This window comes from Pan troglodytes, chromosome 8 (genome assembly GCF_028858775.2).
Source record: "Pan troglodytes isolate AG18354 chromosome 8, NHGRI_mPanTro3-v2.0_pri, whole genome shotgun sequence".
NCBI classification, from domain to species: Eukaryota; Metazoa; Chordata; class Mammalia; order Primates; family Hominidae; genus Pan; species Pan troglodytes.
The window spans coordinates 84,546,247-84,569,306 of record NC_072406.2 but is presented as its reverse complement, the minus strand read 5'-3'; the positions used below and the strand labels follow the sequence as shown (position 1 = coordinate 84,569,306).

Here is a 23,060-nt window from a genome sequence, read left to right as displayed (position 1 = left end):
CCACTGCGCCCAGCCTGTAGTAGAATCTTTACGCTCCCTAGAGTGTATTCGCCTTCTTGATCCTGTTATAACTCACCAAGAGAATTCCCTTTTCAGAGCCTTTGCACTTGCTGTTCCTTCGGCCTGACCACCCTTCCTCCAGACAGTCACATCTACCTGTTATCGTTCCTGAATTCTGGTACCTGTTAATGACAGCTTCTGAGAGGTTTCTTTTATCGCGCTATTTAAAATAGCGCCTCCCACTCTCTATCCCTGTGTTTTCCATAATTTTTCTTCAGAGCTTTTATCACTATCTGAATCTATCTGGAGCTCCCCCAGCCTACACACACTGGAATGTAAGCTCCATGAGAGCAGGAGCTTTGTTTTGTTCACCCCTGTATCCCCATCATAAAACCATGCCTCACAAACAGTGGGCACTCAATATCTGTTCAGTGAATAAATAACCTTCGTCTGAAACGTATGTAGTTACATTACGTATATAGATCACCACTTAGTAAACCGTCTGGGAATAACAGGCACTCCGAAGGCCCCAGTCTCATCCCGACGGCTACCACGTGACCTTCCTGAGCTTGGGTTTCCTCCTCGGGAAGATTAGAGGGTTGGCGCATACTCAACTCTAAGACCTCCGGAACATGGAATCTGGGCGTGCACCATTATTGACACCTACACCAGCCGTCCCTTTCTTAGAAGACATACGGTAGCACTTCCACCCTCGCTCAAAACTCGGGAAAGGAGGGGCGGAGAGTGGATGTCATCACTCCGCGCCCGGCTGCCCGCGACGCGCCGGCGGGTGGCGCAGCCCTTCGCTCGCCCGGCCTCCCCCTCCCTGGTTCCGCGCTCTGGTTCCGCCATGGAATCCAACAAGGATGAAGCTGAGCGCTGTATCAGCATCGCCCTCAAGGCCATCCAGATCAACCAGCCCGACCGGGCGCTCCGCTTCCTGGAGAAGGCACAGCGGCTGTATCCGACGCCGCGAGTTCGCGGTGAGTGTGAGGTGCCGGAGAGACTGGGGACATTAGAACTGATGGGGGGAACACGGGAACGGACCGACGGGAGCAGTTGGGGGAGGGGGAGGGGTGGCGAGGCGCGGCTACGCCTGCGCACTGAGGCGCGCGGTGGCTGCTGGGAGGCGTAGTTTTTCCCTCTTGTTCCTCTGCGGGATGCGAGCCGTCTGGAGACTCGGGCGGCCGGGACTTCAGCTTTCGGGGTGCTGGCGGAGCCCGCTGGGGTTTGAGGTCTCCGAGAATGAAACGCGCTGGCAGCCGGGACGAAGGGAACTTACCTGGAAGTGAACTCGAACTACTTTTCCCAAGGGGCCGTTCGGTAGCCCAGGCCAGTCGCCGGCCTGGGAAATATTACAGTTCAGGAAAATAAACATAACTCCTTTAAGGGAGAGAATGGGCGCTAGACAGGGAGACATTTCTGTCCTTCGGGCGCCAGGGAAAGGCGCTTCCGTATCTTCACTCCCTCTCACCTCTCGGGCTGAGGGTCAGGGACCACTCTCCCAAAATGCAAGCCGGCCTTTCCACCCACCCCAGTCCGCCGCCTCGGACTGTCCTGAAGCCGGGCCCCTCACTCCTCCCGATGATGAGATTCGGAGCGGGTGGCCTGGTGGGAGGTGCTGACCTCAGCCACCGCCAGTCCTCCATCGCCCGCAAGAGTCCAGCGGCGGCCAGCCATGTGGACGCCGAGGCTGCTGAGTTGCCCTGGACAGGAGCCTCCTGAGCCAGGGAGGGAAGAGTGAAGCTGGCTTTACAACTCATCACCTCGCTTCACCCGGGAACCCTTTCTTTTTTCTTTAACCTAAGTTTTCCAAGGAATTTTTCTTAATCCACGCTAGAGGGGAGAGAGACACCGGGTGGTGCTTGTGATCACCACTCAGTAAACCGTCTGGGAATAACAGGCACTCCGAAGGGCCCAGTCTCATCCTGACGGCTACCACGTGACCTTCCTGAGCTTGGGTTTCCTCCTCGGGAAGATTAGAGGGTTGGCGCAGATAATGTGATTGGCAATAATACCCATAGGGCTTTGCAGTTTAGGAAGCTCCTTCACCTGTGCCTTCTCACTTGAGCCTGCCAGTCAGGGAGGCAGAGCAAAGATCATTATCTTTATTCTATGGGTGAGGAAAATCTCTGAGGTAAGGGATGCCCAGGATGACACAGCTAGAAAGTAGAATGTTCTGTGATTCTGTAAATGTTTATGAAAGAAAAGAAATGAAATTGAGGAACAGCAGTCAGCCTCCCAACCGGCCCTGCCCGCCTGATGAGATTGAGAAAGCGGAACGCTGGTGGAAGAGGTAGCCTGGACTGCTGAACTTTCCTCCCTCCAGACTCTTGCAGGTTGATCTTTGGCCTGTTTGCCTCCCCTTGGAGAGGGTTTCGGGCTGTATTTGCCAGGACACCTGAGGTAACCTGCTCGAGGAGCCTCCCTGTGAATTAATTCATATTCTGTGGTGGGGTGGTATCCTCCAGCTGTCAGAATTCTGCCTGACACTGATGCTGCTGCGGGCTCAGGAGCAGGCAGCCAAGAAAGGATGGGCCACAGGGCCTCTGGGGATCTTTCTGTCAGCAGGCCCCCTGCACCAGTTAAGGAGCTTGAAGGAGTGTCCTCTCTGGGGCTCAGGCTCTGGAATTTGCTGAGACAGAAGAATCACCTGCATGCATATTTGTCATATTTGTGCTTTTCTGGAAAGACTATGAGACTATACGCCTTATGCATCCGTGTAAACTTTACCATCTGCAGCCCTCCACTGAGCTGACAAAGACCTGGGATTAGTTTAGGTCTGGGACAGGGAAAGATCTTACTTCAAAAATAGAGGGCAGGGCTACCCACTGGGCTACCTGCCTCCCCAGGGGGAGTAATACAGATATATTAGGTGGCGGTCTATTGCTTTGGGTTTAGGCTCATCCCAGATGCTCATTCAATGCAGCAGACTTTTGTTGAAGATCATTTATGTTTTGTTTGCAGAGTCCTCTGCTTGGTGCTAGCAAGATTGGTAAAATGTGATCCCTCACCTCAAAAGAGCTTATAATCTAGTGAAAGAGACAAAACTTACAGAAACAAATATTACAAGACAGAACTGTAATTAAACAAAAAATAAACCCAAGGTTAGATGCTGAGGACTTAAGGACAGGCATGAAAAAATCAGTCCCCATCATCCATGGGTTCACAGTCTGATGGTGGGGAGGAGGTGCAGAGGACAATCTCCTGAACATTAAATTATAAGCAGTTTAGTGAGTGCTGTAGCAAGTGCATAAAAATAATGTTATCTCACAGCGAGGGAATGTTTTGGGGACGACAGGAGTTAGCATTTGAACTGTGCTTTGGAGGACGGTGTGAGACTTGAGGAAAGGCATCCTGGAAGAAGACAAAGGAGCTGAAAGTTGTAACGTTTGGGGGAAGAGATCAAAGTGTAGCAAGATTTAGAGGCAGTGGAGGTGGTAATTCGTATACAGAGAGGATTAACTTTGGGAAATAAAATGGGGCCAGATCATAGAAATCCTTTTCTACCAGGCCAAGATATTTTCACCTTATTCTGTAGTTAGTGAGGAAACCATTGAGGTTTTTGATAGCAGGAATAAAGTACGGGCACTGTTGTTAAAAGAGAACAGCATGAAAGGTTAATGAGAGGGAAGAGAGCTTCAGGGCAGGAAGCCAATGGGAGAGAATTGCCTTGAGCTGGTTGGATATTCTGAGGGCCTGGGACAAGGCAGTTATGGATAAGGCTAAGGTCCCTGGAAAAGAGGCACCAGGCCTGTGTGAGAGAGAGGTGCAGAGGAGAATCAGATGGGATGCTGGGGAATCAGAATTGAAGCCCCTGTGACCAGGAAGAAACCAGGCTGAAGAACTGGGATGGGAAGAGATGAGCAGAGTGGGAGGTGCCAGTAGGATAGTCCAAAGGAGCTGTCAGCCTGGAACTCAGGAGAGCGCTCCAGGTTACAGGTGAAAGTGTGGTATCGTCTGTTCCCTGGAGCTCACTGGAGTTGTGCATGGCTGAGGTCACTGTGGGAAAGTATAGACCATGGAGAGAAAGTTGCTGCAGGCACAATGGCAGGCAACACCTGCCCTGAGCCCACAGGCAAAGGCAGAGGAAGCAACAGATTGAGATGGAGCAACAGGAAAAGGCAGTCCCCGGAGAGGGCAGTGGCCAGGTAGCCATGGAGAGGTAATGGCAGCAGGTGGTGAGCAGCCCTGTGTGATGCCGCAGGCACTGCATGGGAAAAGGACAAGTTAAGAGTTGAAAAGGGAAGGATCGAGAGCATGGGCAGAGGATGGTCTTGGAGAGGTGGAAGGGCAGAGAGGGGAGAGTCACGAGAGAGGGGAGGCTCAGAGCAACCTTGAAAGGATGAGGGACCTCACACTGTTGGCCTTTGCAGCAAAAAGGGATGTGAGGGGGCTTGAAACTCCTGCTGCAGGAGGTGGGACAAGGAGGCACTGAGTTAAACTGCAAAGCAGTAGCTGGGCCCTAAGCTGGGAGGTCACAGACTAGAGATGGTGGAGCCAGTCAGTCCCTTTCTGGGAGTTTCTGTCCAGTAGCTGGCAGCCTGGTAAGCCATTGGCTTTGACTCAGGCTTTGTAACAAATGTGGAAGGTGCCAGATTTCCCAGGGAGCTCACGAGAGCATTTGTAGGCCTCAGTTTCCCCAGCATACAAAGAGAGGATTGGCTGGGATGATCCTGAGGTTCCTTGCAGCTCAGGCTATCCAATGTTCTGTGAAATGGTTGACTCTGGGCTAAGTCAGGAAGGCCAAGCTGGGAAGGCCAGCCCATAGGAAAAGGAGACGGATTGCTGAGGGATTCTGCATTCAGAGTCCAGGAGTGAGAGATGTTCTGGTGCTGGCGAGGTCCGGGGTGGGGTTGTTCCCTTCAAGTCAGTCAACCTTCATGAGCCCCACTGTGCACTTAGCCCCCTTCCATTCACTGTATTTCACAGAATCTTATTTACCCCTCAGAGCACTCTTATGAGAGCAGAGATCGTCTCTCCACTCAGGAACCAGCTAACCTGGCAAGGCCACATGGCTAGCCAGCAAAGACCCAGAGCTGTCCACCTCCAATCCCAGGCCCTTTTCTGACTCACTGTGAGCACCGTAGGTACACAGAGCCCAGAAACTCAGCTACTCACTTACTAACAAAGTCACGGTCAGAGACAACACTGTATATTTGCTGGGCATTGGGCTGAGTTTTTTGCCGGCATTCACTCATTTCCTCTTTTAGCCTGTATGATGGAGATAGAGTTTTGCACAGATGAGCTAAGTTACCTTGTCCAAGATGACCCTTCTAGCAAATGGCAGAGCTAGGTTTGAACCCATCGGGCAGTCTTTTTTTTTTTTTTTTTTTGAGACAGGGTCTCACTCTGTTGCCCAGGCTGGAGTGCAGTGGCACGATCACAGCTCACTGCAGCCTCAACCACCCAGGCCCAAGTGATCCTCCCACCTTAGCCTCTCAAACAGCCGGGACCACAGGCATGTGCCACCACACCTGGCTAATTTTTTTATTTTTGTAGAGACAGGGTCTTCCTGTGTTGCCAAGGCTGGTCTCGAACTCCTGGGCTCAATCCATTCTCCTGCCTTGGCCTCCTAAAGTGCTGAGATGACAGGTGTGAGCCACTGCCCGGCCAAATCTAACTCTAGCCTGGGTTCAGTGGCTTTGGCCATAGAAATCCTCTCAGCTCTACCTCAGGTGCCTCTCCACCGCAGCTCTGTTCTCTTCTATCGAATTCCCTTCCTTTTCTAAGTCTGCCAGCTTTACTGAGAAGGTAACATTAAGCTGTTCTGTCTCTTTTTGTGACATTGCCTGTCAGCCTCTGTGCCATGAGGGATGTAAGCATGAAGCTGTCACATCCCCCAGGCCAGAAGAGAGACCCTACTTGCCAGCAACCGGAAATCTTTAATTTCCAACTCAAGCAGAAAGCTTCTATGTGACCGAGGGCACCCCCATTCTCCTTTGGGCTCTCTTTCTGTACTGTAGGGAAATTAGAGTGGCTGATTCCCTGTAACTGCCCTGAAAAGCTTCCAGAATCTTCTCTGATAGGTACGAGAGAGAGCCTGTCCCATCTCCTGGCTAGTGCTCCTGCTCATCTCTGGTAGTTGAATAACTGGTTATTTTGCCCTTAGGATCTGCCAGGCTCAGCCTGGGCCACCAGAACTTCCAGAGGAACTGAAATAATAAAGAGCTTCTTGAAAAGCTCTAGGAAACAGCATACTGCCTCCTCCTCCTGCCCCGCCTTGACCAATATCTCTTCATCTTTCGGTTTCTCTTGCCATCCCCTTGGTAGCTGGCATGGACCTGGTATCTGGGATGGCCTGAAATCTCATGGTTACTACTGGTTCCAGAGTCTGCTGAGCGCTGAGTCTTTGCCTTCCTGAGCCTTGGAGCTCCCCGGCTACCCAGCCCTCCTCCTCCCCACCCCCCACCACAGGTTCCCTCACTTCCCTGGCCAGCCCACTTCTGTGGCCAGACACTTCATCAGCCTTGAACCTTCACTCTCTGTCAGACTCGGCACAGGTGCTTACACACGTTATCCCATTTCATCCTCCACCACCGTGACGAAACCAGGGTTCAGAGAGATTTCATAGATCAGCCAGGGTCACACTGCTAGGAATGGCAGAGCTGAGATTTGAATTTGGGCCTTTCTGAATTTGATGTCTCTTCTATGCTTTTGCTTGCATCCCTGTCCCCGATCCCCACCCCATCAGACACGTGCAGCCCAGGATAGCAGCATAGTTAAGAGCATGGACCCTGGACTGGAGCTGGACATCCTGGGGTTCGAAGGCCCCTCTGCCTCCTAACCAGCTGTGTGGTCATGGCAGCAGTCTGCCACAGTACCCTCTTCCTACAGTGGGGTGGGGTAGGTAATGAGACCTACCTTCTAAGGCTGCTGTGACAATTAAATGAGCTAATGCAGATCACTGTGAAAGTACCCACCTGACACACATCACTGGGTAAGAAAAATGATTGTTGCTATTGTTCCTCCCCAAGCACCCTCTCAGGGTTTGCTACAGGAGCCCGCCTCCCTTATTCAGAGCAACCCTGGCTGTGAGCTCCTGTGTTTGGATTTCCCAGTTGAAGACTCAGCAAGATCACACAAGCTTGGAGTGCGGCAGCAGTGGCCCAGGGCACAGTGCTCCACTGGAGCCCCATACTCTGTTCCCAGTGAGACTGGCTCTCAGCCTGTTGGGTCAGACCTCAGTGCGTCGCACTGGTGGGTGTGGCACCCAGCATGGCGTCTTCAGGCCAGCAGGCACCTGGCGTGTTTGAAGGAATGTGCTGGGATGTGCTGCTGTCCTTCCTTAGCACAGAGGGATGCTGGGTCCCTGCAGTGATCCAGATGCCTGTTTTCCCAGCTGGTCAGCTTGTCAGAGGCTTTAGGATTTTACTACCCAGGGCGCTGGGGCCCAGGCCTGACTGAGGTTTCGTGCCTGGAATAAATGGACACAGGGACCTGCTGCCAGAGACTTGGGCCCTTCCTCATTTAATATGCAGGAACCACAGGCTTGTTTTTGCTTGCTTTTGTTTTTTTGAGATGGAGTCTTGCTCTGTTGCCCAGGCTGGAGTGCAGTGGCACAATCTCAGTTCACTGCAACCTCTGCCTCCCGGGTTCAACCGATTCTGTGCTTCAGCCTCCCGAGTAGCTGGGATTACAGGCGCCTGCCACCACGCCGGCTAATTTTTGTATTTTTAGTAGAGACGGGGTTTCACCATGCTGGCCAGGCTGGTCTCAAACTCCTGACCTCAGGCGATCTGCCCGCCTCAGCCTCCCACAGTGCTGGGATTACAGGTGTGAGCCACCATGCCTGGTGGGCTTGGTTGTTTTTGTTTTTGTTTTTTTGAGACAGAGTCTCATTCTATTGCCCAGGCTGGAGTGCAATGGCATGATTTCGGCTCACTGCAACCTCCGCCTCCCAGATTCAAGCCATCCTGCTGCCTCAGCCTCCCTAGTAGCTGGGATTACAAGCGCCCACCACCATGTTCGGCTAATTTTTGTATTTTAGTAGAGACGGGGTTTCACCATGTTGGCCAGGCTGGTCTTGAACTCCTGACCTTGTGATTCGCCCGCCTCGGCCTCCCAAAGTGCTGGGATTACAGGCGTGAGCCACCGCGCCCGGCCGGGCTTGGTTTTCAGTAACCATGATGCTGCCGAGGGTGATAGTTAATGTCCTGTATAGACTCCAGACATTGAAGAGGACATTTGGCATGGCCAACCACTTGCATTAGAAAAATGTGAAAAATAGCAAGTTGTGAGCACAGCAGATACTTCTTTTGGTCTCATACCATCTGTGTCCCCCTTGGGCAAACTCATTTCCCCCATTCCTCTTTACAGCTAAGCAAAGGCCTCCAGGAAGGCTTCCTGACTCATCCCACCTGAAACAGATGGTCCTGCTAAGCGGGGTCCCCTTTGCAGGGTACTTTTCCCAGCTTGGCACTCAACATGCCAAGTCTGTTAAACTCACTACTTTGAGATCTTAAAAATCTGAAGGGTTGACTGGGCACAGTGGCTCATGCCTGTAATCCCAGCACTTTGGGAGGCCAAGGCGGGCGGATCACTTGAGGTCAGGAGTTCGAAACCAGCCTGGCCAACATGGTGAAACCTCATCTCTATTAAAAATACAATTAGCCGGCGTGGTGGTGTGCACCTGTAATTCCAGCTACTTAGGAGGCTGAAGTGGGAGAATCGCTTGAACCCGGGAGGTGGAGGTTGCAGTGAGCTGAGATCATGCCATTGCACTCCAGCCTGGGCAACAGAGCGAGACTCCGTCTCAAAAAAGAAAAAAAAAAAAAAAACAATGGTAAAAATAGGGAGTAGTGTAGTGGACTGAATATTTTACTTATTCAAAATGTGGTGCAATGCAAACATATTTGCAGATTTGAATGAGTTCAGTAGAAAAAAATGGATTCATAAGTTGGATTCATAAAAGCAAAAAGCAGAGTAAAACCAAATACACTGAAAGAAATAGCAATTAAAGTAGTATTAAATGAACTCTAGCAAGGCACGGTGGCTCATGCCTGTAATCCCAGCACTTTGGGAAGCCGAGGGGGGGCAGATCACTTGAGGTCAGGAGTTTGAGACCAGCCTGGCCAACATGGTGAAACCCCATCTCTACTAAAAATACAAAAATTAGGCCGGGCACAGTGGCTCACACCTGTAATCCCAGCACTTCGGGAGGCCGAGATGGGTGGATTGCTTGAGGTCAGGAGTTCAAGACCAGTCTGGCCAACGTGTTGATACCCCATCTCTACTAAAATACAAAAATTAGCTGGGCATGGTGCTGGGCGCCTGTAATCCCAGCTACTAGGGAGGCTGAGGCAGGAGAATTGCTTGAACCCAGGAGGCGGAGGTTGCAGTGAGCTAAGATCATGCCACTGCACTCCAGCCTGGGCAACAGAGCAAGACTCCGTGTCAAAAAAAAAAAAAAATTAGCCAGGCGTGGTGGCACGTGCCTGTAGTACCAGCTACTCGGGAGGCTGAGGCAGGAGAATCACTTGAACCTGGGAGGTAGAGGTTGTAGTGAGCTGAGATCGCACCACTGCACTCCAGCCTGGGCAACAGAGTGAGACTCTATCTCAAATAAACAAACAAATAAAAAAAATAGCTCTAAATAAAGTACTATAGGGTTTATTAATAAAACCAAGTGTGCTTTTGGAAGACTATCAGAATATCAGAATTCTGCCTAAATTTATTAAGAAAAGAGATATATGTATAAGTATACTATCTGAAAAATAAAGCAATTACTACAGATTTATCCATGAATTATGTAGAATTTTATGTCAATTTTTATTAACAAAATTAATTTTGTTCATGTAAAACGAAAAAGACCTCTATCCTGCCTACTTTTTTTTTTTTTTTTTTTTTTTTGAGACAGATCCTTGCTCTGTCCAGGCTGGAGTGCAGTGGCACAATCTTGCTAATCTCCACCTCCTGGGTTCAAGCAATTCTCATGCCTCAGCCTCTGAAGTCTCTCGAGTAGCTGGGATTACAGGCGCCCACCACTATCTCCAGCTAAATGTCTTTTGGGGTTTTTTTTTTTGTATTTTTAGTAGAGATGGGGTTTCACCATGTTGGCCAGGCTGGTCACAAACTCCTGATCTCAGGTGATCCGCCCGCCTCAGCCTCCCAAAGTGCTGGGATTACAGGCATGAGCCACTGTGCCCGGATTTTTTTTTTTTTTGAGACAGGGTCTCACTCTGTCACCCAGGCTGGACTGCAGTGGCGCCATCTTGGCTCACTGCAACCTCTGCCTCCCTAGTAGCTGGAATTACAGGCGCCCGCCACCACATCTGGCTAATTTTTTAATTTTTAGTACAGACGGGATTTCACCACATTGGCCAGGCTGGTCTCAAACTCCTGACCTCAGGTGATCTGCCTGCCTCAGCCTCCCAAAATGCTGGGATTACAGGTGTGAACCACCACGTCCGGCCTGTCCTGCCTACTCTTAAGGACTGTGGCTTTCAAGAGAGCAGATGACTGTCCCCCCAGCACCCACAGGCCTAATCAGGGCAGGAGCTGGTGGCTTTGCTGGGAGGGGAAGTGAGTGGGAAGCAGCGGGCCGCTCGGCGAGGCACGCAGCCTGCTGGAGCAGGAGCTCTGAATGGTTTCCTTGCCTTGCACAGCCCTGATTGAGTCCCTCAACCAGAAACCACAGACTGCCGGTGACCAACCCCCACCCACAGACACAACCCATGCCACCCACAGGAAAGCAGGTGGGACTGATGCCCCCTCGGCCAACGGTGAAGCTGGAGGAGAGAGCACCAAAGGCTACACTGCAGAACAGGTTGCAGCTGTGAAAAGGTAGATGGATGGGCAGGGGCTGGAGCCTGGGGAGACTGGGGAAATCTAGAGGCTTCCTGGAGCATGTCCTCCACCTCCCATCTGCCTGTGGGCTGCACAGGGCCCTGGGAGGGTCTTGGAGGATGGAGAAGGTCCAAGGGTCCAGGCTCACCAGGACCTCTCCTTATTTCCCTCAAGGCCCAGGAATACAGTGTGGGAACTGGGGCTCCACCACCCCTCCCGCCACGACCCACAGCAGAGGCTGGAAAAGCTGACACTACCGGCTTCCTCTGCCGCTGGCCAGGCAGGCCCCAGGCCTCTTTACACAGCTCTGTTTGTCAATAGAGATGGAGCTTTGTCTCCCCCTCCAGATTCTACCCCAACCCACACCCCAGCACCCAACAAAGACCCTTTTAGATCAGAGCCTGTGTGGGGTAGAATGGAGACCAGAGGCAGAGTTATTGCCCCATGGCTGTGAGCAGGCCCCACGCAGAGTAGCTCGCTACCAGGCCAGAGACCACCCAGCCAAGGCTCCTCAGGCTTAGACGTTCCCAGCTCCCATTTCTCCCCAGGTCTCCCAGCAGCTGGCCTTGGGAATCCCCCAGGGTCATGCCACAGCTCCTGGCAAGCTTCAGGACCAAGGCCGCCTGTGTGAGACTGAGCATGACTGCTGTTTGCCATGAAAGTGTAGGCGAGATCTGTACTTCACTGAGTCGGCAAGGTCCATTGTAGGCAATAGAAACTGATGTATGAGGGATTGGGAAGGCCTAGAAACGGCCAAGAACCAGGAGGTCTCCAGGGACGCGGAGAGGAAGAATTGGTGAAAGAGAACCAGGGTCTCTTTAGGCCCTGTGCTTGCGGTGAACGGTCACCTGCCACTTCTGGCCTTCATGTTACCCACTCAAGACTCAGATTGGGCTGAGCATGGTGGCTCATGCCTGTCATCCTAGCACTTTGGGGGGCTGAGACGGGAGGATCCCTTGAGCCCAGGAGTTTGAGACCAGCCTGGGCAATTAGAAGACCCTGTCTCTATCTTTAAATATTTAACATTTTAAAAACTTTTAAAAATTAAAAAAAAAAAAAAAAGACTCAGATTGCCAGGAGAGTCGGTTGGCTGAGCTTGGGACACCACCCTGGGTGATGGAAACCGACAGTCCTCCTGAGCTCTTCCCATGGGGAAGATAGATACTGGCCTGGCGAACCCCACAGATGCCCTCCTAAATCCAAGAATCCAGACGGTGTTCTTCTGTTTCCCGTGGTCCTGCCCAGCTCTGCATCACATTTGGTGCCCACTTGGCTCCCTTGTCCCTGGTGTCACACAGCTGACCCAAGGAGCTGTCAGCCTTGCCCTGTTGGTCCCCCGCAGCCTGCCCAGAGCTTTGCGCCCCACACAGCCTGTTCATCGCCCCCCTCACACAGACCCATGTAGAGCACCCCGTACCCTGGTCTCCTTCTTCCCCAGGGTCAAGCAATGTAAAGATTACTATGAGATCCTGGGGGTGAGCAGAGGGGCCTCGGATGAGGACCTGAAGAAGGCCTACCGCAAACTGGCCCTCAAATTCCACCCAGACAAGAACCACGCACCTGGTGCCACTGAAGCCTTCAAAGGTAAGCCAGCCCTGCTTTCCTAGCATTTTGGTGTGTTCATCTCCTGTCCATGGCAGGGAGTAAGGGACCAAGACAGCTTTCCCAGGAAGCAGGGAGCAGGAGAAAGTGGCCTTGGGCCCAAGTTGCCCAGGCTTGGGAGCTGCTTTTTGGGAAAAAGGTTCTAGTAGCCACCTCTAGCTATGTAGAGTTGGTCAGAGCTCAGATAGCACCATTCCTGCCCCTGCTTCCTCTGCATTTCCTGGGGTTACGTAGTAGAGCTGAGGCAAGAAAGTTCTAGTAGCTTCTCCAAGGATTCTCAGTGATTGAGTGACTCACCGTGTGCGCTTCCCTGTCTTAGAGTCTCATAGCTGCCCACTGGGGTAACTGTTTCCCTGCTGAGGGGCAGGGTAGCCCCAGGTCGGGGGCCTCAGGCCTGGTGGCCACCTCAATACCAGCAGCCACAGCCAGCTCCCCCGCCATACCTATACACCTGGGGCTTGCAGTGGGGACATGGCAGTCTCTGGCTTCAGGGCCCACTGGCTCAGGATGGGTGCTTCATTTCTGGCTGAAATCGTAAGCTGCCCTTTATTCATTACATTTTCATTTAACCTGTCAGGCGCTCATGTGTACTGACTCTGTGCACTGCAATTTCTCATTGCCCCAAACATCACTGCCTTCTCTCATTCCCACCATGTCTTCCTTCTCTCATTCCCACTTCATCCACCTCCTTGGGAAATAGCATGGTGACTAGGCCAGTGGGGTGTGTGCTGTACTGCACCCACAACCATAGCCAGCTGGAGAGCCTGTGGCAGAGGAGACTCCGAGACCTGGTGTGCAGTGTCCCGGGGCCCTGGAGGAGGAGAGTGGGAGTGGGGGGAAGCAAGGTAGCCCTGTTGAATGTTTCTCCAGCCCCAGCCTCTGCCTGCAGCCTGCTCCGACTGTACAGAGAGGCCAGCTCTGGCCTTGAGGCCTATTCAGAATTGGCGGAGGAGACGATTCCGCGCTCCTTATTCCCAGGGATGGGAATCAGATGTGGCTTGGACCCACTCCTTGGAGTCAGTGGCAGCTTGAGGAGAGGGAGTGAGAGACTGAGGAGGTCAGAGCTGGGGTCCTTCAGGGCACAGCCGTCCCGGCTAGGGGGCCCTGGTGGGAGGCTCCAGGCCCAGATAGGAAATAGCGGTTGGGGCCTGGACCCCAGAGAGTGGGGGACTCACCCCAGCTGCATCACCAGAAGTGGAGGAGTCTCCATAGAGCCCCGAGATTTGGCCCTTCCCCACAGCTCCTGCTGCCTTCCAGTTCACAATAAGGATATTGTGTGTCTGTCTGGCCTGCATGTCAGACTATGACTTCAGGTTTACAGAACCTCCAGAAAGGGATGCCCATCCTATTGGGCACGTCAAGAGAGAATGAGGAAAGAGGTTTTTGGTGGTTTTCATAAAGTCGGAGAGAGAACTTGAAGCAAGAGACACCTGCTTTTGTTTGACTCCCAGCTCTGTAACATATTAAAGCTGTGTAAGCTTAGGCAGTCACTTCTCTGAGCCTCAGTTTTCTCACTGGTGAAATGGAGATAGGGTTGCTCTTAGAGGTAAATGAGTTGACCTGGTGTGGTGGCTTATGTCTATAATCCCAGCACTTTGGGAGGCCAAGGTGGGAGGATCCCTTGAGCCCAGGAGTTTGAGACCAGCCTGGGCAACTTGGCAAGACCTTATCTCTACAAAAAATACAAAAAATTAGCTGAGTGTGGTGGTTCACGCCTGTAGTCCCAGCTACTCAGGAGGCTGAGGTGGGAGGATCGCTTGAGCAAAGGAAGTTGAGACTGCAGTGAGCCACGGTTGCTCCACTGCACTCAGCTTGGGTGACAGAGCGAGGCCCTGCCTCAAAAAATAAAATAAACAAACAAAAAGAAGTAAATGAGGCCACGCTCCTAGGAGGCCTGGCACATTGACAAAGCTTGACCATTGTCTTGAGAACAAGGAGCCTGTGTTACCCTCCACCCAGCCAGGCTGCCCAGATCCACTGAGGGGTCTTCCTGCATGCCCCCTCCTTACACTGGCCAAGCTTCCTGCCCACCCCAAGGACGTCTGCTTCCTAAAGCACTCCTTGAGTACCTGAGAAAAGTGAGCACTCGGCTGCCATGGGAGCCTCCCCCCGCATCCCAGGATCCTCAGGCCTGACCTTTCCTCCTCCTCTCCAGCCATTGGCACAGCATATGCGGTACTCAGCAACCCGGAGAAGAGGAAGCAGTATGACCAGTTCGGCGATGACAAGAGCCAGGCGGCCCGGCACGGCCATGGGCATGGGGATTTCCACCGCGGCTTTGAGGCCGACATCTCCCCTGAAGACCTCTTCAACATGTTCTTTGGCGGTGGCTTCCCTTCTAGTAAGTTCCCCACCCTCCCCACAGCCAGGTATCCCTGGGGTGATGGTGGGAATGGCATGCCAGCCTCTCCCTTTCCCAACAGACCTGGCTCCTGACTCAGCCCCTCTGACCCCCAGGTAACGTCCACGTCTACAGCAACGGCCGCATGCGCTATACCTACCAGCAAAGGCAGGACCGCAGGGACAACCAGGGTGATGTGAGTGAGGAGGGCACCAGGGACAGCGCGGGGAGGGCACCAAATCCACCCCAGGGAGGGGGCTTGGAGGAGGGAGTTCCCTCCCACACTGTCCATTCTGGGACCAGCAGAGTCCCCATAACTCTCAGCCAAGGAGCCCTCTGGGCCTCCCTTGCCATTCTGCTGAGTGACACCAGAGGGTGCCACACGAGGGAGCCGTGCTCCACATTGCCGGCGGGAGCGCGACTTTGCTGGCCTGGCTGGGGAGTGGAACCAGAAACCCCACCCGCAGCCAGGTTTGAGCGTGAGGCTCCCATGCAGACCGCTCGCTGGTAAGGCCAAAGTGACATCCTCTAAGCAATGGAAAGTTACACTTTGTGAGAGAATTTTATTTTATTTTTCATTTTTTTCATGGGTCTCAGCTATTTTCTCTCAACTTTGTGAGAGAAATTTTTTTTTTTTTAATTGAGATGGAGTCTTGCTCTCTCGCCCAGGCTGAGTGCAGTGGCGCGATCTCGGCTCACTGCAACCTCCGCCTCCCGGGTTCAAGCCATTCTCCTGCCTCAGCCTCCCGAGTAACTGGGATTACGGGTGCGTGCCACCACCCCCGGCTAATTTTGTATTTTTAGTAGAGGTGGGGTTTCACCATGTTGGCCAGGCTGGTCTTGAACTCCTGACCTCTGGTGATTCACCCGCCTCAGCCTCCCAAAGTGCTGGGATTATGGGCGTGAGCCACTGCGCTCTGCCACTGAGAGAATTTTAAAGGATGACAACATAGGTGCCGACTCTTCTTGCTAAAAAGCCAAAAGATACTTTTAAAAAGATATTTACAAAAATTTGGGAGGCCAAGGTGGGTAGATCACCTGAGGTCAGGAGTTTGAGAGCAGTCTGGCCAACATGGTGAAACCCCGTCTCTACTAAACATACAAAAATTAGCTGGGCGTAGTGGCAGGCGCCTTTAATCCCTACTCGGGAAGCTGAGGCATGAGAATCACTTGAACCCAGGAGGCAGAGGTTGTGTTGAGCCGAGATCGTGCCACTGCACTCCATCCTAGGCAACAGAGCAAGACTCTGTCTCAAAAAAAAAAAAAAAGTATAAAAATTATAACTAGACAGTGCTTCAAACACATTTTGTATGCCACAGATCAAAGAACAGCTAGCTGGCTAAAATTAAAATATTGTGGACAATTGCAAAACATTTTAAATTCTGGCCAGGCGGAAGGGGTTTCCTTTTGCTCTGACAATATTTATTCAAAAATTTTTTTTTTTTAATTTTTTGAGATGGAGTCTCGCTCTGTTGCCCATGCCGGAGTGCAGTGGCACAATCTTGGCTCACTGCAACCTCTGCCTCCCAGGTTCAAGTGATTCTCCTGTCTCAGGCTCCTAAGTAGCTGGGAGTACAGGCGCCCACCACCACGCCCAGCTAATTTTTGTATTTTTAGTAGAGACGGGGTTTCACCATGTTGGCCAGGCTGGTCTCGAACTCCTGACCTCGTGATCTGCCTGCCCCTTCCTCCCAAAGTGCTGGGATTACAGGCGTGAGCCCCCATGCCGGCCTTTTTTTTTTTTTTTTTTTTTTTTTGAGACAGGGTCTCGTTCTGTCACCCTGGCTAGAGTGCAGGAGCCTCCCCTCCCAGGCAAAGCTCCCACCTCAGGCTCCCCAGTAGCTGGGACCACAGGCCCACACCACCACACCCAGCTAATTTTTTGTATTTTTTGTAGAGATAGGGTCTTACTTTGCTGTTTGAGCCCAGGCTGGTCTCAAACTCTTGGGCTCAAGTGGTCCTCCTGCCTCAGCCTCCCACAGTGCTGGGATTACAGGCATGAGCCATTGCCCCTGATCAAAATTTTTTTATTTTATATCTAACAACAGAAGAGTTTAACATCACAGATTATCACACAGTGAATATATTTGTTAATTTTTATTTCTAATTCTTCTTTTTTTGTTTGTTTGCTTTTTCTGCACCCTAGGACCAGTGCTATTTCTAATTTTAATTGGTAATTTTTATTTTGTTTTAATTATTATTTTTTGTAGAGATGGGGGTGTATGTTGGCCAGACTGGTCTTGAACTCCTGGCCTCACGTGTTCCTCTCATGTTGGTCTCCCAAAGTGTTGGGATTACAGCCATGAGCCGCCACACTGGCCATAATGTTTAAATTGGTAATATATTTGTGTGGTTCACATCTCAAAAACTTGTATATACTGCATGTCTCCTTCCAGCCCTGCCTTCCATTCTCCTGGAGGAAGCAACTTTTGCTGATTTTTTTTTTTTTTTGGCATTCTGTCAAAAGTAAATGCAGACACCTCACTTCCTCCTGTATTTCACACCAGTTGCTGCTTTGTTTTTATCTGGGAAAGCTGGCAGGTGAAGGAGCGTCTGTGTTTTGGAGCCTCGTGGAGGGAATGGCAGAGTGGTGTCATGTCTCCCCAGGCTCCACTATTCTAGGGGAGCTGGTGGTGATTATGGCTGACACCACACCCCACCCAGGTCCAGCAGAGTGACGTTGGCTCTTCCCTCCAGGGCGGGCTAGGGGTGTTTGTGCAGCTGATGCCTATCCTCATCCTGATTCTCGTGTCAGCTCTCAGCCAGCTCATGGTCTCCAGTCCACCCTACAGTCTGAGTCCAAGACCGTGAGTACATGGGTGAGGCCGGGCCATGGGCACACAAGGGGCTTTAAATTCTCAGCCCCATCAGGGGCCTTCTTTCCCATCCTGATCCAGCCAGTGTGCGATCATAATGCAGAAACCTGGCTTCGAATCAAGAAAATATACTTTCTCTATTCAACTAGGACTCTTAAGCTTTTTAGGATTATGGTCCCCTAAGAAATTGCAGCGAGAGCTACAGAACTTTTCCCTAGAACTATGCACACATGTGCACACACACATACACACACACACACGATACACATGTACACATACACACACAATACATGCACACACATAATACACATGCACACATACACGCACACATATACACACAGAGTTTTGCATATAATTTCGGCGGCTTTGTGACTCTTCCCTGCCCATCTCCCCTGCCAACCCTGATGAAGAACCTCTGCTCCTCGGCTCTGGTTGGGCTTCCTGAGGCTGTGGAAAGAACAGGGCACTAGAGTCAGACAGAGCAAGCATGGCTTAGAATCCCAGCTTCTCCACTAAGAAGCCGTGTGACCCTAAACAAGTTATATAACCTTGGTTTCCTCATCTATAAAATGGGAATTATAACATCCACCTGCTGTGGAAATTAATGAGTAATGCATATAAAATGTCTGGCCCACTAGAAATGCTCAACAATATTAGTTTAATGAATGCTTAGTCTCGACTGCCAGGAGTGAACTTGAGGACATTTCATGAGCCGTTAGGGGGTCAGCTCCCCTCACTGATGTCCAGCACCTGGCCCAGGGTCAGCTACACAGTGGGTGCACAGCTTCAGTGGGGTAGGTCCCCCTCTCCCCAAAGGTGGCCACCTCTGGCTGGGAGCTGGCAGGACCCTTCTCAGCCAGCAGGGGGCAGAGTCGGTCCACTGGACCCTGGCCGCCGGCTCAGGCTCCCTGTGGCCAGATGCCAGCCCTTTTCCCTGCAACTGGAGAGATGTGAGGAGCAGAGGACTAGGGCAGGGACTGTTGTCCCCAGAGCACTGGTCCTGTCTGGGTGTCAAGGCTCTTCCCACAGCTGACAGAGCCTGTGATTGGAGCTGGGAGGATAAGGCTCCCTGGAGCCCTTCCTGTCATTTTGTTCCTAAGCCTCTTAACCCTACACTGGGAACTCCTAGATAGGCAGGCAAGCGCTCAGCAACAATTGGCTTAGGGGATGAATGGGGAGATGGAGGCACAGAGGTAGAGCCCAGATTCCCTCCCAGGTCTCCAGTTCCCTAGACCAGGCCTCTCCCCAAAGGCCCCAGGTCAGCAGTGTGGTAAGCAGGGATCTAAAGGCAGGGCGTCCTGCGGTCTGGGCCACGTGTGTGGGAGGACGCTGCCTTTTCCTCAGACTCTCCTTTCAGGGAGTGTGCGGGTCCCTGCTCTGGTTTGAGAGGGAACCAACTACTCCTGTGGTCTGTGCGGCACCTCCTGTCTTGGGGCCCATACCCCTAGAGTGCCCTGGGCATGGGGACCCGCACCCACTTTGAACCTGGTATTTCTGGCCAGGTCCGTGGGCCACATCCACAGGCGAGTCACTGACCACCTGGGTGTCGTCTACTATGTGGGAGACACTTTCTCCGAGGAGTACACAGGCTCCAGCCTCAAAACAGTCGAGCGGAATGTGGAAGATGATTATATCGCCAACCTCCGGAACAACTGCTGGAAGGAGAAGCAGCAGAGTGAGTGTGAGGGGAAGGCGGGGGCTGCATTTGGGAGGTGGCTTGGGATGAAGCTGGAAAGCAGGGGAAGGAGAGAGACCTGCTCACCCTGTGCTCTGAGGGCCCAGCCCCTGGCACTGCCCTGCACCAGCCACCTCCCAGACAAGAGCTGGTCTCCACTCCTGTGTTTCTCCGGGGCTGGGAGCCAGGGGCCACCTGGTAGTTTCCTCAGGTTCCCGTAAATCACTGCCATCAGCCCAGCATGTTGGCTGCCAGAGGTGAGTGTGTAGAGATGGACTGGAGCGGATGGATCCCTGGCCACCCCCTGACTGTGCTCCTGGATCTGTCTGTGGGATCCTGGGGAGGCCTGACCAGGATGACAGGGTCTCACCTTGGCTGGCCTCACTGCATTCTAGAGAAAGGCGCCTCTGTCACCCTCGCCCACATAAGGACTGTAGTCTCTGCTCCTCCAGGGTCTTCCTAATGGGAGGCCAGCCCTGCCCAAGCCCCGGGCATGTACCAGCTTTCCTCCGCCCTCCACAGCCCTCGCAGGCTTCCTTGCAGGCTTCAGGAGGTACTGGGTGTGCACTAACCCTGTCCCATTGCTTTGCAGAGGAAGGCTTGCTGTACCGGGCACGCTACTTTGGCGACACAGATATGTACCACAAAGCACAGAAGATGGGCACCCCCAGCTGCAGCCGACTGTCAGAGGTGCAGGCCTCCCTGCATGGATAGTCCTGGGCCAGCCACACCACCGAGGTCCAAGTATGAGCCAGGGCTGCCTCCACCCTGCACCTCCTGGCAGCTTTGGCCCTGGTCATGAGCAGAGGAGGGAGGGGGAGAAAGGGAGGAAGCCTGGTGATTGTGGCAAAGACTCCTGTCCCCAGCCTGACCTCCAGCCTCCAGAGACCGAGCAGCTGTGGGGCCTGCTGGGAAACCAAGGTCGGTTTCCGCCCTCTAGCGATGCTGTCCTCCCCACTCCTCCGCTCTGCTGCCTGGCTCCAGGGGTGTGGGGGACCCCAGAACCAGGCAGAGTGGGAACTTGAAACTGTTGCTGAGGGCCACCCGGGGCTTCTTGGTCCACTCCAGCCATCAGTCAGCACAGCCCTTTCTCCAGCACAGCAGACTATTGTCCGTGCCCTGGTATTTAGGCCATCACATATGGTGGGGCCCAAGAGAGCCCCATATGCACACTGCCTGCCTGATACCAGGAAGAACCATGTGGGAATAGGTGGGCCAAGAGCCCTCCTCTTTCTCCATCCCTCCAGCTAGGAGGAAATGGAGCAAGATGAACAGGCAGCCACGAGGTGGGTGGGAGCTGGCAGTCTTGGTGGCGGCAGGGGCCGCAGGCCCTGACCACTCCCCTCTGGTGGGATCTGAGGCACTCTCTCGAATGCCGCCACACCTGGCAGCCTGGAAGCCACAGGCATCCGGCCTTGCCCAGGCATCTCGCCTGCGGTCTGAGGAAGAGAACAGAAGGTCACGAGTTCAGGGTCAGACGCAGCCGCTCAGCACAGGAGGGGTGGAGGGGAAATGAGAGTTGCTGGTAGCAGGCTCCCTCCTTCTGCAGCCCGGCGAATGGGGGCGCTGGGCTCTGTTCCCAGCGTTTGCCAGAAGTGGCCACTTCAGCCAAGCCCGGAGAAGTGTGGGCAGAAGCAGTGAAGGTTCTTCTCTGTGTGGGTGCCCTGCCCACCCCCTCCTTTGCCTGTGTCCTCCCGGCCTGGATCCACGGCTGACTCTGCCTGGAGGCCATTTGTGCCTGCCTCTGTGCTGCCGCAGGAGGGCAGGCCGCAAGTGGGGTTGGTGGGGGTCGAGCGGGCAGCACGGTGCAGCGGTGCAGTGGCAAGGGGGGCTACTTGTGTGGCATAAGCTAGTGGAGCCGGTGCCGCCTGAATGCCGAGCTAACTGTTGCCACTCTCCTCCCCAGACTATGAAATCCCTGGAGAATTTTTGGTGACATGCACTGAGCCAAGGTGATGGACTGTATATTTGAGGAAAGACAAACAAAGAAACAAAATTAAAATGGAATTGGAGGCCGAACGCTGCACAGCTGCCCTCTCTCTCACCCAGTAAATGCAGAAAGCTCTTAGGACAGACAGAAAACCTGCCATGGGGCTGCTTCCCTCCCTCCCAGGGCTGGCGGAGGCTCCGCATCGCCTCTCTCCTAGGATACAGAAACCATGGCAACGAAAGTAGAATGTAAAACTTGCAGCAGATATCAGTGGGAAGGGCTGGGGGAGGGGGCGCCCAGCTGCCTTTCCTCCCTCACAGGAGCCACCACCAGCCACCTCTCAGGAGAAGCCAGAGGCCCTGGCCAAAGATAGGAGGAAGAAAGAGAACTCTCCATAGAATGTAATTTATAGATGCGTGTATATGTATATATATCTATTTATATGTAAATAGGCATATATGAAGATATATATATATAGTCTACTTTTTAAACTCTGCAGGGATTTGGTTAAGTTGTTGAGCTGATTTCTTCCATGTTTTAGAAAATGAGGCCTGTTTGGGGAAGGTACCCTGGTGATGTTTTTGCTAGACATTAGCTGTAGCTGACAGCATAAGGAGAGTCGCATCAGAGCTTTTCACAGCCCCCCGAAACCCCAGCCTGGTTTTGATGGCAGCAGTAATCATGATAGTGTGAACCCGCGAAGGCCTCAGGATTATGGTTAACCTGGAGAGGAGCAGGCCGTGGAGGCAGGTGCCAGGTCAGTATTGAGTCACAGTAGAGGCCCCACAAGGACCTGCTTGGGTGAGACCACCCCTCCCCTCTCAGCAGCGCTGGTGGGCTCTTTGTCCTGGTGCCCAGGAGCCCTCCAGCCTCACTGCCCACAGAAGGGAAGGCCTGCAGAGGGGGCCAGGATCTACCTAATCATTTCCCCACCCCTAAGTCCCTCAGTGGGCTTTGCCTTATAGGTGCCACAGGGCACAGCTCCATCATTGCCACTGGTTTTTCCTAAGTCATGCACCAAGGACTTCAGAAAGTTCTTCCTCCGAGTCAGTCAGTGGTGCCGGGACCCCAGGGCAGCCTCCTCGACTCCTGAAGAAAAGTCAGTGCCCGTGGCTGCCTCTGTCTTCACCCGCTGTGGATGTGACCGCCAGGCCTCCTCTTGTACCTTGGACAAAGGATACACCTGAACCAGAATAGTTTTCTTACCCTCACATTGAAATGAGGATTTTGCTTAAAACAGCACTTGCTGCCAGTGGGAGGAGGGAGGTTTTATTCCCACAGTTTCTCCTGGGCCTTCTGGAATGACCATGTTTTCCTGTGGCGGTGGGTGTGTCATTGCGCCCGCCGTCTTCCAAAGCCTTACTTCCCCAAGCTGCCAGCCAGGAGGTGATAACCACCCTCCCAGAGTTTCTCTCGGCTCTTTTTTTAAAAGTCCCCCAACAAATAGGATTCTTGCTGGGAAAGGAAGTTCGGTAAGGAAATGTCAAATCTGGTTTTTAAACAAGGTCCCACCCTGCAATGAAGCAGCCACTTCAGCCCAGAGAGATTATAAGAACTGATGTGGCCAGAGTGCCCACCCACTGTGGCCCTGGTGCTCTGCCCCCACGCCCCGACCATCTGGTCTTGGTAGATGTCCCTAGACGGGCTGAGCCATGTGCAATAAGAACATAGATCCTAAAGGATCCCCTGGAAGCTGTATTTCTTGAATTAGAATTCTCAAATTGTACATCTGTTAATATATGTTTATTATGTGACTGGCCGTGGTGGGTCTGCATTGAGCAGGGAGGCTTAAGGGGTGGGGGGGGAGGGGGCACAAGCCCCTGCTGCTGCTGACACTGTCCAGCCTGTGCCACAAGGAGCTCTAGATGATGAGCCTGAATTTCCCCCGACCCTTGGCCCTGGCTAACA

At 52.8% G+C, this 23,060-nt stretch overlaps 1 protein-coding gene across 7 annotated transcripts; it reads left to right on the top strand.

The window, feature by feature from the left end:
• The first annotated feature begins 463 nt into the window (after positions 1 to 463).
• Positions 464 to 22,906, top strand: DNAJB12 (DnaJ heat shock protein family (Hsp40) member B12). Of its 7 annotated transcripts, none has more exons than XR_001706651.4 (10): positions 464 to 983; positions 10,608 to 10,785; positions 12,227 to 12,372; positions 14,546 to 14,731; positions 14,848 to 14,927; positions 17,429 to 17,538; positions 19,050 to 19,222; positions 19,815 to 19,912; positions 21,129 to 21,909; positions 22,163 to 22,906. XR_001706651.4 is itself a non-coding variant. In XM_009458665.5 (9 exons), the coding sequence occupies exons 1-9, from the start codon at positions 749 to 751 to the stop codon at positions 21,156 to 21,158; spliced, it is 1,236 nt and encodes a 411-aa protein (XP_009456940.2). In that variant the 5' UTR covers positions 464 to 748; the 3' UTR covers positions 21,159 to 22,906. The 7 variants fall into 7 exon arrangements, 3 of the variants coding, with proteins under 3 accessions (XP_009456940.2, XP_009456942.2, XP_009456941.2); XR_010146921.1 differs by having other exon boundaries at positions 19,815 to 19,960; XR_010146920.1 differs by having other exon boundaries at positions 19,815 to 19,966.
• The last annotated feature ends 154 nt before the right edge of the window (positions 22,907 to 23,060 follow it).